The sequence below is a fragment of the Natator depressus genome, chromosome 3 (genome assembly GCF_965152275.1).
Source record: "Natator depressus isolate rNatDep1 chromosome 3, rNatDep2.hap1, whole genome shotgun sequence".
NCBI lineage: Eukaryota > Metazoa > Chordata > Testudines > Cheloniidae > Natator > Natator depressus.
Window position 1 is genome coordinate 66,326,345 of NC_134236.1, and position 18,037 is coordinate 66,344,381.

Consider the following 18,037-nt stretch of genomic DNA (forward strand, 5'->3'; position numbering starts at 1 on the left):
AGGGCTCAGGACTTCAGACCTGGGGGGAGTGCTGAGGCTTGGGGCTTCAGCCCTGCAGCTCCATTCCCAGTTTCACCCTCACTGACGGCGCCGCAGCTCATGGCTTCAGCCCCACAGGGGGCTGCTGAGGTTCGGGGCTTCAGCCTCCCAGCTCTGTTTCAGCCTTGTGGGGGGCACCAGGGCTCCCCATGGCTCTGCTTCCGGTTTCAGCGGGGGATGCTGGGGCTCAGGGCTTTAGCTACAGGGGGAGCGCTGGGATTGAAACCAGGCCCCCCTGTAGCTAAAGTCCTGAGCCCCAGTGCCCCCCATGGGGCTGAAGCCAGGAACGGAGCTGCGGGGCTGAAGCGCTGAGCCCCAGTGCTCCCCACAGTGCTTCCGAGGGTCAGAAGCCCCAAGGCCTCCCGCTCCCAGTGGCTGAAGCCCTGAGCTCCCGAGGCAGTACATATTTGCTGGGTTGGTGGTTTGGTTTTGTTTGTCTCCACTGCTGCCTGATTGATTACTTCCAGGTCCACGTGGCTAAGGCTGCGATTTAGTGCAGAATCTGGTCGGACAGATATGAGATTGAATGGGGGGGGGGTCAAACTGGGGGCTGAGCGGTGGCTTTGTGAGTCTGTCAAACTGAATGTAGCAGCAGGATAAGAATGGCCATACTGGGTCAGACCAAAGGTCCATCCAGCCCAGTATCCTGTCTACCAACAGTGGTCAATGCCAGGTGCCCCAGAGGGAGTGAATCTAACAGGTAATGATCAAGTGATCTCTCTCCTGCCATCCGTCTCCACCCTCTGACAAACAGAGGCTAGGGACACCATTCCTTACCCATCCTGGCTAATAGCCATTAATGGACTTAACCTCCATGAATGTATCCAGTTCTCTTTTAAACCCTGTTATAGTCCTAGCCTTCCCAACCTCCTCAGGCAAGGAGTTCCACAGGTTGACTGTGCGCTGAGTGAAGAAGAACTTCCTTTTACTTGTTTTAAACCTGCTGCTCGTTAATTTCATTGGTGGCCCCTACTTCTTATATTATAGGAACAAGTAAATAACTTTTCCTTATTCACTTTCTCCACACCACTCATGATTTTATTTACCTCTATCATATCCCCTTAGTCTCCTCTTGTTCAAGCTGAGAAGTCCGAGTCTCTTTAATCTCCCCTCATATGGGACCCATTCCAAAACCCGAATCATTTTAGTTGCCCTTTTCTGAGCCTTTTCCGATGCCAGTATATCTTTTTTGAGATGAGATGAGATGTATGCAGTATTCAAGATGGGGGCATACCATGGATTTATATAAAGGCAATAAGATATTCTCCGTCTTATTCTCTATCCCTTTTTTAATGATTCCTAACATCCCGTTTGGCTTTTTGACTGCCACTGCACAGTGCGTGGACGTCTTCAGAGAACTATCCACAATAACTCCAAGATCTTTCTCCTGATTAGTTGTAGCTAAAGTAGCCCTGGTCATATTGTATGTATAGTTGGGGTTATTTTTTCCAATGTGCATTACTTTACATTTATCCACATTAAATTTCATTTGCCATTTTGTTGCCCAATCACTTAGTTTTGTGAGATCTTTTTGAAGTTCTTCACAGTCTGCTTTGGTCATAACTGTCTTGAGCAGTTTCGTATCATCTGCAAACTTTGCCACCTCACTGTTTACCCCTTTCTCCAGATCATTTATGAATAAGTTGAATAGGATTGGTCCTAGGACTGGTTAAATAGTAAACTTTTAACCACACAGCTAGTTACCCCTCTCCATTCTGAAAGTTTACCATTTATTCCTACCCTTTGTTCCCTGTCTTTTAACCAGTTCTCAATCCATGAAAGGATCTTCCCTCTTATCCCATGACAACTTAATTTACATAAGAGCCATTGGTGAGGGACCTTGTCAAAGGCTTTCTGGAAATCTAAGTACACTATGTCCACTGGATCCCCCTTGTCCACATGTGTGTTGACCCCCTCAAAAAACTATAATAGATTAGTGAGACATGATCTCCCTTTACAGAAACCATGTTGACTTTTGCGCAACAATTTATGTTGTATGTGTCAGACAAATTTATTCTTTACTATTGTTGCAACTAATCTGCCTGGTACTGAGGTTAGACTTACTGGTCTGTAATTGCCAGGATCACCTCTAGAGCCCTTCTTAAATATTGGTTTCAGAGTAACAGCCGTGTTAGTCTGTATCCGCAAAAAGAACAGGAGTACTTGTGGCACCTAAGAGACTGTTACATTAGCTATCTTCCAGTCATTGGGTACAGTAGCTGATTTGAAGGACAGGTTACAAACCATAGATAATAGTTCCACAGTTTCACATTCGAGTTCTTTCAGAACTCTTGGGTGAATGCCATCTGGTCCCGGTGACTTGTTACTGTTAACAATAGCTCACCTTACCTGATCACTTCCGTTACAGTGTGTATGGTAACACCCATTGTTTCATGTTCTCTGTGTATATAAATCTCCCCACCGTATTTTCCACTGAATGCATCCGATGAAGTGAGCTGTAGCTCATGAAAGCTTATGCTCAAATAAATTGGTTAGTCTCTAAGGTGTCACAAGTCCTCCTTTTCTTGTTGCTGTTAAGTTTCTCAATTAATTCCAAAACCACCTCTAGTGACACTTCAGTCTGTGACAATTCCTCAGATTTGTCACCTACAAAAGATGGCTCAGGTTTGAGAATCTCCCTAACATCTTCAGTTGTGAAGACTGAAGCAAAGAATTCATTTAGTTTCTCTGTGATGACGTTAGTCTTTAAGAGCTCCTTTTGCATCTAGCTCATAATAATAATGTGCTAATAATCTGGGTTTTCACTGACTAAATGTCCTCCTCATATGCAGTATTCACTACTGCACACTAGATGGTGTAGTTAGCAAATCCAGCAGAAAAATCATCTTTTATAATCTTGCAAATATCAAGGTATATGTTCTGCATTTTCATTGTTCACCCATTTCACTTATATCAGTTTTCTTAATCTTATTGAAGTTACAATTTTATCAAACTATCCACAGGCAGCGTTCTGTTTTTTTTATATCTATTTTAGGCAAGAAGCGTCCACAGTCTGCAGACTTCTGGACATATTGTCACAGAAATTGATAGTAAAAACAAAGCAAAGTATAAAATACTAAACACTGTGAATAGTAATATGGTTGGTACTCGAGGGAGGGAGCTTTTTTTCCCCCTTAACATACACTGATTTGCACACAGCAGAAGAAATGTAATTTAAGTTAGGAACCAGTAATATAGGCATGTGTACTTAATACTTCATAATATTTTGCTTTTATATATAGCAACTGTGGGAGATGTAAAGAAAGAAGCCAGTTCAGAGAGAATCTCTTATTATTGGTGGGTGGGGAGATATTTTAAAACAGGGGTTCTCAAACTGGGGGTTGGGACCTCTCAGAAGGTCGCGAGATTATTACATGGGGGGTCGCGAGCTATCGGCCTCCACCCCAAACCCTGCTTTGCCTCCAGCATTTATAATGGTGTTAAATATATAAAAAAGAGTTTTAAATATATGTGGGCGGGGAAGGGGAGGTCTCACACTGAGGTTTGCTATGTGAAACGGGTCACCAGTATAAAAGTTTTTGAGAACCACTGATTTAAAAGAAGAAATCCTTTAAAATGGACAGGATGTCATATTGCTGAGGGCATGAAGAAGGTCAGTTTGTTTTGGTTTTTTTAAGCTTAGAAAAGTTAAATTTTGTGTAAAGGTATCTTCCTAGCATTCTTCTAAGTTAGGCATATTTTTGGCGCAGAACAAATTTAGTCACTTTTTTAAATCAGTCATCTGTTGTATCTTGATTTTAAAATTTAGACCTTAATCCTGCCGAAACTTGAGCAGTTGACTAACCTTAAACATGAGAGTAGACCCATTGATTTCACTTGGACAACTCATGCTTAAGTCTTTGCAGGACTGGGATTTTAGGCTGCTTGATATTACTTCATTTAATTAAACAAAATAGCTGTTGTATGACATGTAGGGATATGGAATTTTCTAGTCTGCTTCATTTTAACATTTTTCTCCTTGTTTGTTTTTGTATTACTGAGGATTGACGTATAGTGCAGTATTATTTCATAATATTTTTTACGCCAAGATCTCTCTGCTGTTTCCCATGACTGAAGAACATTGAAATACTAACTTATTTGGAGAAAGCAAATTTTAATTTTAAAGTACACATTTTTAATTAGCGAATTATTTGCTATGATTTATATCTCCATTCTTTGATGCAGGGCTTGTTTATAACGTCACTTCATATATGGAGTATCACCCTGGTGGTGACGATGAGCTAATGCGAGCGGCAGGAACAGATGGCACAGATCTCTTTGATCAGGTAAGAATACTGGAAGTAAATGACACTCACTTTGTTACAAGGTGTTCTGAAAACTGCACATTTTCTGAGTTTAAGGCATTCGGTGCATGGGGAGGGGGAAAAAAGTTATTAAAACATGTGCAGGATTTAGGTTCCAATACAGTAAAGCCTGACCATTCTCCCATTTCCACTTGGGTGTTTTAGACTATAGAGTTTGAGTATTTCTCATAGCTAAAGCTCTGAAGAACTAATGAAAATTAAAAATCCTTAGTTTCTCAAATCCTTTTGTAGCAGGAAACTTGCTATTTATCTGGTTTGTAGATCTGACTAATTGTGTTCCCACTTTTTCCACTGCATTGAACTTCTTGTCCTTGATTTCAAAGCCCTACTAGACTTCTATCATGTTATGCCCCATTTCCTCTTCTCCACCCACTGTGTTGGTCTTGATGCACTGTTTGTCCCATTGTCCCACAATGGTTTCCATGCCTTTTTTTTGTATTACTCCTTATCATGGAAACTGTCCCAATTCTGGTCTGATAAATCACTGCCTTTTCTTCATTCATAGGACTCCTTAAGATTAACTGCTTCTCTGATGCCCACAACAGTTGAGTCAAATCATAGAATATCAGGGTTGGAAGGGACCTCAGGAGGTCATCTAGTCCAACCCCCTGCTCAAAGCAGGACCAATCCCCAATCAAATCATCCCAGCCAAGGCTTTGTCAAGCCTGACCTTAAAAACTTCCAAGGAAGGAGATTCTACCACCTCCCTAGGTAACGCATTCCAGTGTTTCACCACCCTCCTAGTGAAAAAGTTTTTCCTAATATCCAACCTAAACCTCCCCCACTGCAACTTGAGACCATTACTCCTTGTCCTGTCCTCTTCTACCACTGAGAATAGTCTAGAACCATCCTCTCTGGAACCACCTCTCAGGTAGTTGAAAGCAGCTATCAAATCCCCCCTCATTCTTCTCTTCTGAAGACTAAACAATCCCAGTTCCCTCAGCCTCTCCTCATAAGTCATGTGTTCCAGACCCCTAATCATTTTTGTTGCCCTTCGCTGGACTCTCTCCAATTTATCCACATCCTTCTTGTAGTGTGGGGCCCAAAACTGGACACAGTACTCCAGATGAGGCCTCACCAATGTCGAATAGAGGGGAACGATCACGTCCCTCGATCTGCTCGCTATGCCCCTACTTATACATCCCAAAATGCCATTGGCCTTCTTGGCAACAAGGGCACACTGCTGACTCATATCCAGCTTCTCGTCCACTGTAACCCCTAGGTCCTTTTCTGCAGAACTGCTGCCTAGCCATTCGGTCCCTAGTCTGTAGCTGTGCATTGGGTTCTTCCGTCCTAAGTGCAGGACCCTGCACTTATCCTTATTGAACCTCATCGGGTTTCTTTTGGCCCAATCCTCCAATTTGTCTAGGTCCCTCTGTATCCTATCTCTGCCCTCCAGCATATCTACCACTCCTCCCAGTTTAGTATCATCCGCAAATTTGCTGAGAGTGCAATCCACACCATCCTCCAGATCATTTATGAAGATATTGAACAAAACCGGCCCCAGGACTGACCCCTGGGGCACTCCACTTGACACCGGCTGCCAGCTAGACATGGAGCCATTGATCACTACCCGTCGAGCCCGACAATCTAGCCAACTTTCTACCCACCTTATAGTACATTCATCCAGCCCATACTTCTTTAACTTGCTGACAAGAATACTGTGGGAGACCGTGTCAAAAGCTTTGCTAAAGTCAAGAAACAATACATCCACTGCTTTCCCTTCATCCACAGAATCAATAATCTCATCATAGAAGGCGATTTAGATTAGTCAGGCATGACCTTCCCTTGGTGAATCCATGCTGACTGTTCCTGATCACTTTCCTCTTGTCTAAGTGCTTCAGGATTGATTCCTTGAGGACCTGCTCCCTGATTTTTCCAGGGACTGAGGTGAGGCTGACTGGCCTGTAGTTCCCAGGATCCTCCTTCTTCCCTTTTTTAAAGATTGGCACTACATTAGCCTTTTTCCAGTCATCTGGGACTTCCCCCGTTCGCCACGAGTTTTCAAAGATAATGGCCAAGGGCTCTGCAATCACATCCGCCAATTCCTTTAGCACTCTCGGATGCAACTCGTCCGGCCCCATGGACTTGTGCACGTCCAGCTTTTCTAAATAGTCCCTAACCACCTCTTTCTCCACAGGGGGCTGGCCATCTACTCCCCATGTTGCGATGCCCAGCGCAGCAGTCTGGGAGCTGTCCTTGTTAGTGAAGACAGAGGCAAAAAAAGCATTGAGCACATTAGCTTTTTCCACATCCTCTGTCACTAGGTTGCCTCCCTCATTCAGTAAGGGGCCCACACTTTCCTTGGCTTTCTTCTTGTTGCCAACATACCTGAAGAAACCCTTCTTGTTACTCTTGACATCTCTTGCTAGCTGCAGCTCCAGGTGCGATTTGGCCCTCCTGATTTCATTCCTACATGCCCGAGCAATATTTTTATACTCTTCCCTGGTCATATGTCCAACCTTCCACTTCTTGTAAGCTTCTTTTTTATGTTTAAGATCCGCTAGGATTTCACCATTAAGCCAAGCTGGTCGCCTGCCATATTTACTATTCTTTCGACTCATCGGGATGGTTTGTCCCTGTAACCTCAACAGGGATTCCTTGAAATACAGCCAGCTCTCCTGGACTCCTTTCCCCTTCATGTTAGTCCCCCAGGGGATCCTACCCATCCGCTCCCTGAGGGAGTCGAAGTCTGCTTTCCTGAAGTCCAGGGTCCGTATCGTGCTCCTTACCTTTCTTCCCTGCAAATAACCTTGTAATTCAGCTGTGATAGTGTGTATATACCTAAACTGTATGATCTTATTGTTCTTCTTCTTTTCTGTTCTTTGTTACTCTTATACATCACCTCTAAACTAGTTTTAGCTCTCTGGGGTGGGGGCAATATTTCCTATTTGTCCTTTAAAATACCTAGCACACTGACTTGGGTCATGTAAACATAATAAAAATTTACAGTAAATAACTATTCAAAGAATCCAAGAGTAACTTTAAAGACTGTTGAATCCAAATACTTGCACAGCATGAAATATAGTGTACAAATTACCGTATCTCCCATTTTCCAAGGGTCCAGGAAAGAAAGATGACCAGTTGTCTTCCACTACAAAAGACAATGAAGCAAAATGGACGTTTAAAAAAATCAAACTCTGATTAATTAAAGGTCCTTAGATATGTACTAATACCTTTGTAGCCCTGATGTTTCTGCCTGTGTTGATGAATATAGCACAAGGTGGGCAAACATTTTGGTCTGAGGGCCCCATCTGAGTATGGAAATCGTATGGCGGCCCATGAATGCTCACGAAATTGGGGTTGGGGAGTGGGAGAGGACTCCAACTGGGGGTGCAGGCTCTGGAGTGGGGCTAGGAATGAGGAGTTGAGGGTGTGGGGGGGGGCTCCAGGCTGGGGCAGGGGGTTGGGGTGCGGGTGTGTGTGTGTGAGGGCTCTGGCTGGGGGTGCGGGCTCTGGGGTGTGGTGGGATAAGGGGCTAGGGGTGCAGGAGGCTGCTCCGGGCTGGGACTGAGGGGTTTGAAGGGTGGGAGGGGGATATGGGCTGGGGCAGGAGGTCAGGGTGCAGGCTCCGGGCGGCGCTTACCTCAAGAAGTTCCCGGAAGCAGCGGCATGTCCCCCCTCCGGCTCCTATGCAGAGGCACGGTCAGGTTCCCAGCCAATGGGAGCTGCAGGGGCAGCGCTTGGGGCAGGGGCAGCTTGCAGAGCCCCCTGGCTACCCCTATACATAGGAGCCGGAGTGGGGACATGCCGCTGCTTCTGGGAGCTGCGCAGAGCCAGGACATGCGTGGAGCAGGGCAAGCCCCAGACCCCACTCCTCGGCAAGAGCTTGAGTGCAGGATTAAAATGTCTGATGGACTGGATGTAGCCCGTGGGCCATAGTTTGGCCACCCCTGACGAAGCATCTCAAAATTTAACAAGTGTTTTGAGTCACCAAAATAAAAACTGACCTTCATTTTCTCACCGTATAGTTTCTCACACGCAGTCAAAATTATAAATATTCTTAAGTGTATGAAAACTACTCTTTTCCTCCATGCAGGTTCATCGTTGGGTCAATTATGAATCCATGTTGAAGGAATGCCTTGTTGGAAGAATGGCACTCAAACCTGTTGCTGCTACTACAGGTATATTTTATAAAATGGAATATTTTAAAATCAAATACATGCAAAATTAGATTATTTGAAAGTCCTGGGACACCTGAAATCCTCAGGTTGTTTGAGAGTTGTCCCTCTGAAGTGAGGGAGAATATTTAGTTACCCATTTCAGACTTTCCCAAAACCATCTGGCTAAAGATGGAGCTATATTATAAACATAGATTTCTATACCTTGTATCCCTCTGTTTAGCTCCAGTTTGTCAGTCACTGGGAAGCAGGCAGTTCAGATAGGTCATCTTCTCTTTTTATCACAAGATGCTACTTTTGATTTCCCCACATCCTGCGCCAGCTCTGCTGGGTTACTCCCTTTGCATAATCTAGAGCAGTTTGTAAAGCTTCAACTCATTTTCATGTGGTATTTCCATTAGATAATGTTTAAAGCCCAAGTGTCAATTATGGGATCACACTTCCTAACATGTACTTTGTGTTTTATTAAGCAGGTTGAATAAGCTAACTACTCAGGTGGTAGTGCACAAGAAAGTGTGTTTCCCTACCTGTGCTTTTTGGAGTTAATTCAAGCTTTGAGGCTTGTTTGGTCTTTTTATATGGAAAAACATATTGGAGATACCACTATTTGTTCTGCTTAAAAAATGCTTGCTTACAGAAATCCAAAACTGATCATTGCTGGATCACTGGATGAGATAAATAAGTTGTCTTAAAAAGTGCTGGTGTGGATTCACAGAGGCTTCAAAGTCAGTTATATTCCTTTTGCCTTCTAGTAATGATCAAGTGGCTAGTAATAGCCCCCACCCCCAAAAAATATTGCTGAGCAGCAGGCACTGTTTTTGAGTAGTAAATATGAGAAAAGTGGTATGGAAACAATGACAGAGTTACTATGTAAAACTGATTTTTGTATGTATGTTGTATGTAGCTAATTCCACTGTAGAATTTTGTACTTAAATGCTGGAATATATGAATGAACCAAAAAAACCCAAAACAAAACCAACTTCCAAGCTAATGGAGTTGAGCTGTGACAGATGAGTTGCTGCCACTTACGTGAATAATCTTTCCAGAAGTACCACTTACATTAATAACCTTTTCAGAAGTACATTGACATAATTAAAAATAAACCAACCTCAGTGGAATCTATTGAATCGATTACAATCTAAACTTCCCTGCAGTGGGAGGGATGCAGCTGGAACTGACAAGAATTTCAGCCAGTCAGTGGGTGATATACAAACTTTGTTCATCAACCGCATGATAGCTCGCTGTGTTAAACAGCTGTGGCCACTCATCTGTTTGCTCCAGTGCCATTTCTTTCCTGTGTTTGTTTGGCTTTTCTCCTTGCTTACTCCACCATGGCATGCTGAAAGCTTGTCCTTCTTAGCAATATCTGCAACACAGGACTTCACTTTGCAGTGGGCCAGTAGTATGAAAATGACTAACTTGTCTGTCTATTTCTTTGAAAGAATAAAATGTTAAATATTTTACTTTAAAATGGATCAAGGTGTATTTGCTGAATGTTTATTGCTACAAGTAAGTAGCATTAACAGATCTGTTTTCCACAATCCACTGCTGTTTATAATCATAATATTAGGGTCTCTGATAAATACCCGTCAGTCAAGGCTATGTTTGACGTTTGAAATATGACAATATTCTTTTTTAAAAGTGAATATAAAATAAAAGCTTTTCAGAAGGAGCAATTTCCTTCAGGGGAAAAAAATCATTTAATGTAGAATTCCATAGCAAAAGGTTACTTTGCTGTTCTCAGCAATTAATAAATTAGCAAGAATAACTTAGGCCTTAAAGTGTCTGAAAGTTAATATAAAGTTGAGAAAATTATCTTGCCAAAAACCTTTTCATTGTGAAGTTGGTGATATTTTTCTAGTCTGTTTATAGTTCAGTTGTGATCACAGTTTGATGAGTAATGAAAGTACTGCTAGCCCTTGACAGCAAAGGGCAAATATTAAAGTCTGTCCTGGTTTTATCCCAGTTTTCTAGACAATGATAAAATAGACAGCTATTGTGTGTATTACACAGTTCTGAAGGGGTGTTAGAGTACTCGCAGATGGGATAACGTTTAGCATATTAACGAAGGTTGCTCTTTAAAATTAAACACTTATGAACAAATACAGGCTAATGGACTGCAGTTATTCACTGAAACTACTTGCTGAATTTTCATGAATAATTCTTGCTGTGTAGCTTGTTTGTGAGCAATTCATGAGGTATTTGAAATCTGATCTGCTTGATCACCTTGGTCTGATTTTGTTCTCTGGCAGAACATCTATTAGAGTCAGCATTCTATTAGAAATGCTCTTGGAAGGGGAAATTAAATTTGCTGTCCATGAATAGCATAAACTTTAAAATTTGCTATTTCCACAGACACACCTGTCATTAAACATGTTTGCTAAAATATTGCTGGAAAGCAAGAACACAGGGTGGAGAGTTAACTAGATTTAAAATGTGAACTAAAATTAGCAGTACACTTTTGCAGTATTTATCCAGCTCTTGAAATTGCTATATTAGCACTAATTTATTAAATTATACTGTAGAATTAGTAAATTCCTTCACTACTTCTCTCTCCCATCTTAAAAAAAAAAAAAAAAGTAGTACCACCTATAGGTAGCATGTTCTACATAGCAATACATGTGGTATATGTAGTGGTTGTAGAAGAAAATATAGTGTGGCATCCAAGAAACTTTGCTTTAGTATTGGACAGAGGTGGGCAAACTACGGCCTATGGGCCACATCCGGCCCACGGGGCCGTCCTGCCTGGCCCTTGAGTTCCTGGCTGGGAGGCTCGCCCCTGGCCCCTCCCCTCCTGTTCCCCCTCCCCCTCAGCTCACTGCACCACTGGTGCAATGCTCTGGGCTGCGAGCTCCTGGGGTAGCGCAGCTGCAGAGCTGCGGCCTGACTCGGTGCTCTGTGCTGCGCAGCTGCCTGTCCTGGTGCAACCATGCTAACAGCCACCAGTAAGGGGACAAGGGGGGCAGGGTTGGATAGAGGGCAGGGGAGTTTTGGGGATGGTCAGGGGCTGGGGGTTTGGATGGGGGTCGGGGCAGTCAGAGGGCGGGGAACAGGGGGGTTGAATGGGAGCAGTGGTCTGGGAGGGGCAGTCAGGAAGGAGAGTGGGGGTTGGATGGGGCGGCGGGGGGCAGTCAGGGGTGGGGGTTCTGGGGGCTGTCAGGGAGAAGGGGTGGTTGGATGGGGCAGGGGTCCTGGGGGCCATCACGATGGAGAGGGGAGGTTGGATGGGGCAGGCAGTCCGGGGGCGGTCAGGGGACAGAGAGCGGGGGTGGATGTGGCAGAGGTCACCGGGGGGCTGTCAGGGGGTGAGAAGCAGGGGGGGTTGGATAGGGGGCGGGGGCTGGGCCATGCCTGGCTGTTTAGGAAGCACAGCCTCCCCTACCCGGCCCTCCATACAATTTCAGAAACCCGATGCGGCCCTCAGGCCAAAAAGTTTGCCCACTTCAGTCTAGGATCTTCAGATGACATTGTGTGCTGTTTTGATCAGTTTCCTTTTGATGGTGAAAAATGGGTGACAGAGGGTAGAGGGTGAATACTCAGACAATGGCTGAACTAATTTGAAATAATAAACAAGTATATCAAGTATAAAAGACTTTGGAAAATCTTGAGTTCATTTGAAATGTTTTAGAGCAATAATGAAGAATGGTCCTAGAAGACAAATTGACAGACTGAGAAACAGAAACATGAATTCCAAACAGCAGTATACTTGTTTTAAAATTGAGCGGTCTGTCTGATATATTTTCTCAAAGAAGCTAACAAATTACCTGATTAAGCCAATTGTATTACCTGAGGTGCTTAGCTACTGTCATGATAAATAGTCGGTATTTCATTTTTCTGAAAAACCAACTAATGATGCTACTACATAGGCTCTTTGGGGATAGTTTTAATACATTAAATATTGAATATATTAAAAATGGGACTATCAAATACACTTGCCAGTCATCAGCCTGACCCATTTTTATGTTGTATCTCCTTCCCCACTCCCTTTTCAGTTATTTTTCTTTAGATAGTCTGACTTGAAGAGTTCACAATCTTACTATATGATTTTACAGTGCCTAACATTCCTTAACTATTACAATATAAATAACATCACCGTTATCCTTGAATCAGTACTGGAATTCTAGGACCAAATTTGTTTTCCAAATGTAAAGATCACACTTTCTACAGATGACTACATATACTGTTTTTATGAAAGATGGACTGTCTGTCATGATTGAGCAAATATTTGACCAGAACCTACCTGGACCATTTTGTTTTGTATCCTTCACTTGTAAAGTCATTACATTTTTAATATGTCTCTCAAAAAGAAAAGGAGTACTAGTGGCCTCAGTGTATTTTCCACTGAATGCATCTGATGAAGTGAGCTGTAGCTCACGAAAGCTTATGCTCAAATAAATTGGTTAGTCTCTAAGGTGCCACTAGTACTCCTTTTCTTTTTGCGAATACAGACTAACACAGCTGCTACTCTGAAACCTGTTAGTATGTCTCTGTAGCTGTCATGTAGTGAAAATGTAAATGAATAGGGAAAACAGTTGTCTAAGTTTAGCTCACCTAATATTTTTAGGTGAAAAGAGCATTTTTCTACTTGTGCTCAGCAGTGAAATGCTTGTCTTCTAGGTTGTGATGTTGGAATCATATTTCACCCTTAAAAAGATTTAGAATAAGGACTGTAAATTTGAATGTTTAATCCAAATACGTATCTTTATTATAGGCAGCACTATCAACCTGTACTTAACTTGCCTGACACTTCCCATTATAAGATAGTGTTTTCAGTTGTCTATAACTTTGTCAATCTCTAACAGTTTGGGCTAAAACTTTCAATGCTAGGTGTTTGACTCACGCTTACATTTTTGAAAGTTTCAGCAAAGTTGTTTCTGAGAATTAGAGGAAAAAATACATTGTCTCATGTGATACAAATAAATTTTTGCACTATTTTGTTGAGAAGCTCTAGTGCTGCCATGCTGTGGATCAAGGACTTGAAATTTGGCAGGGGAGTCACTCTTGTGGCAGGGATGTGCCTTTTGCTTTTCCCATGGAAAAACTGCATGTATGTCCAAGTTAAAGCCTCAAAAAAAATTTGATTCCACGCATGTTTAGTAGAGCCTTGTTAGTTTGGCAGCAAAATTCTCTGAAGATTCCATCTGTGCTAAATATGCTCCATCCCAGGGCTTTCCCTGCAATTGCCTATGCAACCATAATTCAGTCCCCTTGTGTACATGCATTATATAAAGTCTTTAAATACACGATCACATATTTTTTTTCCACGGGATCTGTCTCATTCAGTACACTGGCAACCTTAATTCTGACATTTTCTAACTTTTGAGGGATTGACTGTGAAACCTTAATTTTCTTCTAAACATAGTGTTTTGCATGCAATATATAAAATAGCATCATTTCATTTTGGCTGTTTTATTTCTTTGAGAAATGTTGTTCTGGTTAATCTGTTTGAATACTGTGTTGTAACTTGATTCTTTACTCTTTTATTTACTTTTCCATGACCAGAGCTTTTTTTAGTCAAACATATTTGAGTACTGTGTCTTAACCATAGTAGCTGTCTAGTATTTTAGTCATTGTTGGCTTTCTTGCGTCCTTGCAGAGACTTGCTGCACTCTACCTGAAGAGAAGAAACTCTTAAATGGTAAGTTTTCAGATGGTAAGAATTTGAAGCTTAAACTAAGGAATAGCCAAAGAAGTTAATAGGAGAAGCAACATCTAGTTCAGGGGTTCTCAAATTAGGGGTCGCAACCCTTCAGGGGGTCACAAGGTGGTTACATGGGGGTCGTGAGCTATCAGCTCCGTGGGGGTGACAGCCCCTAACCCCCATTAAATTAACACCCCAATTTTTAATTTATAAGTGGGGATCACACTCAGAGGCTTGCTTCTGAAAGGGATCACCAATACAAAAAGTTTGAAAACCATTGCTAGCTGGTGAACTCTGCATTATACATTTCAATCTGTGGTGTTGCTGCGGTAGAGACAACTGTGAGAATTACAGTTCACAAAATCCTACGTAGGATATGTGAATTTAGCACTGAAAGATGTTTCACCCTAAAGAAATCTACTTTTGGGTTCTAAAATTCTGAGTACAGCTATAAAAATACAGTCCTGAACTCATCTTTGATATCTCAATTTATCTGCTCCTGCCCGCTTTGCTGCTTTAGTGATGCTCTGTCCTCCTGTTTGTCATCTCTTATCTGCATATTGTCTTATAAAGTGCCTTACAATATTCCAGAACAGTTCAGAGTGATGAGTTTGGTAAGGCAATGACTCTGTAGGCAAATGTAACAGGCAATATGCATTCTGCTGTAATTAGTTTATTCACAGTCTTTGGAACCTGTTTTATTGAGACACAGAAAAGTTGTCTGGAACATAAGGTTTATCAACAACTCTTGTTACAAAGTGCTGTTGGACTTTTAAGTTGGAAGTGGAAAAAGGGAGTAACCCCAGTTTTAGTGATCATGTGAAAAATGTCCCGTTTTTAACAGTTCATCAGACTTCCTGTCCCATTTTGTTCATTGGAGCATCAGGTTTGGGTACAACTATAGCAGGGGTGTGCAAACTTTTTGGCCTGAGGGCCACATCCGGGTTGCAAAACTTTATGGAGGGCCGGGTAGGGAAGGCTGTGCCTCCCCAAACAGCCTGGACCCTGCCGCCTATACGCCCCTTCCCACTTCCCAACCCCCCCTGCTCCTTGTCCCCTGACCACCCCCTCCCAGGACCCCTGCTCCTAACTGCCCCCTGGGACCCCACCCCCATCCAACCCCCCCGCTCACTGTTCGCTGACTGCTCCAACACCTATCTACACCCCCGCCCCCTGTCAGGCCTCCTGGGACTTCCACCCCCTATCCAACCCCCCCTGTCCCCTGACTGCCCCAACCCCTATCCACACCCCGCATCCACACCCCCGCCCCTAACCGCCCCCCAGGATCCCACCCCCTATTCAACTCCCCTGTCCCCTGACTGTCCCCTCCGCAGAACCTCCTGTCCCCTGACTGCCCCTCAGGACCCCCTGCCGCTTATCCAACCCCCCCTGCCCCCTTACCATGCCGCTCAGAGCGGCAGGAGCTCGCAGCCATGCCGCTGCCCTGCCCGACAGGACAGCACCGGCAGCGCAGCGCACTGAGGCTGCGGGGGAAAGGGAACAGCAGGAGAGGGGTCGGGGGCTAGCCTCCCCGGCCAGGAGCTCAGGGGCCGGGCAGGACGGTCCCGCGGGCCATAGTTTGCCCACCTCTGAACTATAGTGATCCAAATTCTCTTCTGCCTGTGCACTACCTTCTGCCAGCTGTGAATTGTTGCTTGTTAAAGTCATACCAGACATCTCAAATGACTTCACTAAGGCATTCAGGGGTTCAGCTTCACTAATACACGACATATATTGCAGTACCCGGATACATGTGGAAAAGTAGCTTATGCCATGAATAGGCCCGTTGAAGACAATGACATTACAATACTTGTGGCGTAGAGTACTAGTCAGTGTTAGCAAATGTGGCATAGTGGGGTTTGATAGAAGTGGGTGAATAATTTAGAGCATGTGAAATGCAGAGTTGTCAAGGAAAATTCTATTTTTAAAATAAGTCTCAACTGTAAGATATTTAACTCTTTTGGATAAAAACTGCGTTCCACAAACATAATTAGAAAGGTCAAGATTAACATGGTAATGATTTATTTTTTTAGGTCATCTTCAAAGTTCTGTTCTTGCTGTAGCTTCATTTGTAATCCAGACAAATTCATTTTTGTTATATATGCATGGAGTTACAGAACCCACAAATATCACACCAGAATTGTTATCTTGTTTGCTGGTGTGTATATATAATCCTCACCACAATATAATTTCTAAACTAAGTAGGAAATGCTTCTAACTTTAACTGGAGTTTGATTCTTCTCCCCCTTCCCCGCCCCCCGCCTAATTTATAGCTTGTTAAATACAGAGTTTTTAATAATATGGTATCAGTGTTTCCATGAGGGCGTCAGTTGGGAAGCAAGCCTCAGATTTACTGGGTGGTGGCTCTTCTTTTGGAAGAGTGTTCTTTTTTAGCCCCATCTGCTTTGGCAGCTGCTGTATCACCTATGGTATATACAAATTTAGGAGCAATGCATAAGGATTTGCATTTATTTCGCACATGGTGTTCCCTCCTTGGTTAGTCATAGGTTTGTAAGGCCAGAAGAGACAGTTACAATCTAGTACAGAGGTCGGCAACCTTTCAGAAGTGGAGTGCCGAGTCTTCATTTATTCACTCTAATTTAAGGTTTTGCGTGCCAGTAATACATTTTAACGTTTTCAGAAGGTCTCTTTCTATAAGTCTTTAATATATAACTAAACTATTGTTGTATGTAAAGTAAATAAGGTTTTTAAAATGTTTAAGAAGCTTGATTTAAAATTAAATTAAAATGCAGAGCCCCCCCAGACCAGTGGCCAGGACCCGGGCAGTGTGAGTGCCACTGAAAATCAGCTCGCGTGCCGCCTTTGGCATGCATGCCATAGGTTGCCTACCCTGATCTAGTAGTTTGATCTCCTGCATGACACACACAACTTCTGCATCAAGCCCAAAATATCTGGTTGAACTAGAGAACCTGTTTGATGATTGGTTTAAATGGGAAAATGAATACACTCCCTAGTTACTTATCCTTGTCCATTATGCATAACCATCTCTCGTTAACATGGTTTGTTTTTAATGCATCTGAAACTGATTTTGAAATAAAAAAAAATGGGCACTTCTATCTGAAAGGGATGCATGATAGATCAGAACATGCTCTGTTCAAGGTAATCTTTGTTCTTATCGTGAAAGTGTGCAAGACAGTACTGGCTATACATCAAGCTAATTTTAGGAAAACATCACATTGGTTACTCAGGAGAGTGGTCTTGCCTGACATAAAATCCTTGCTCTTGTTTTGATAATAACCAGCCATCCACAGCAATAACCATTCCTTCCCAACTCTATTTTAACCCTTCTGCCTAGAGTGTTCCACCAGAAATCCTGCCCTCCACTTGGTGTCATGGACCACATAACATTTCAGGTTGTTCATTTTTCGCCGTGCCCACAATGATGCAGTTCAGCTTCTTTTTAGCATCAGTGTTTAGGAAGGAGAATTCAAATCACTTTAACCTATGTTCTCATTTCAGATTGTTGCCTGAATATTATTCTCTCTGTCAGCGATCAGTATTGTTGCTCTCCAAGCAAACTGAACAGTGATTGTTCTCACTATTAGTTTCTCAGACTTCGGTCAAGGTCATTGTGATTAAAAAGTAGAAAAACACTAAAATGAAAGCTGTTTATGAAAGCAGCTAGCTGAATACTACAAAGATCTTGAGCAAGGTGCTTAGTGTAAAGCAAGATTTAAAATGCCTGAAAGTTTCTGCTTGGCTTACTGATGTTAAAGCTGAATTAGTGTATGACATTAAGTTACATACCTGAAAGTCACATTTTATTTTATTTTTATTTTTGGAACTCTAAACATGTCTAAGTCTTGTTTGGGTAAGTTATCTGGGGCTAGCATTCTAATGCTTTGAAAATTAAATAAAGTAAAGTATAAGAGACAGTTAAAGAATATGCT

The 18,037-nt window shown here is 42.7% G+C and overlaps 1 protein-coding gene across 2 annotated transcripts in view; it reads left to right on the plus strand.

Moving 5' to 3' along the window:
- The window catches only part of CYB5R4 (cytochrome b5 reductase 4), an 82,288-nt gene that overhangs the window by 5,285 nt on the left and 58,966 nt on the right, over nt 1–18,037 (plus strand). For both annotated transcript variants that reach the window (XM_074948051.1, XM_074948052.1), the window contains exons 3-5: nt 4,225–4,325; nt 8,404–8,488; nt 14,082–14,123. In XM_074948051.1, coding sequence (XP_074804152.1) covers nt 4,225–4,325; nt 8,404–8,488; nt 14,082–14,123 — 228 coding nt within the window. The remainder of the gene's footprint in view (nt 1–4,224; nt 4,326–8,403; nt 8,489–14,081; nt 14,124–18,037) is intronic.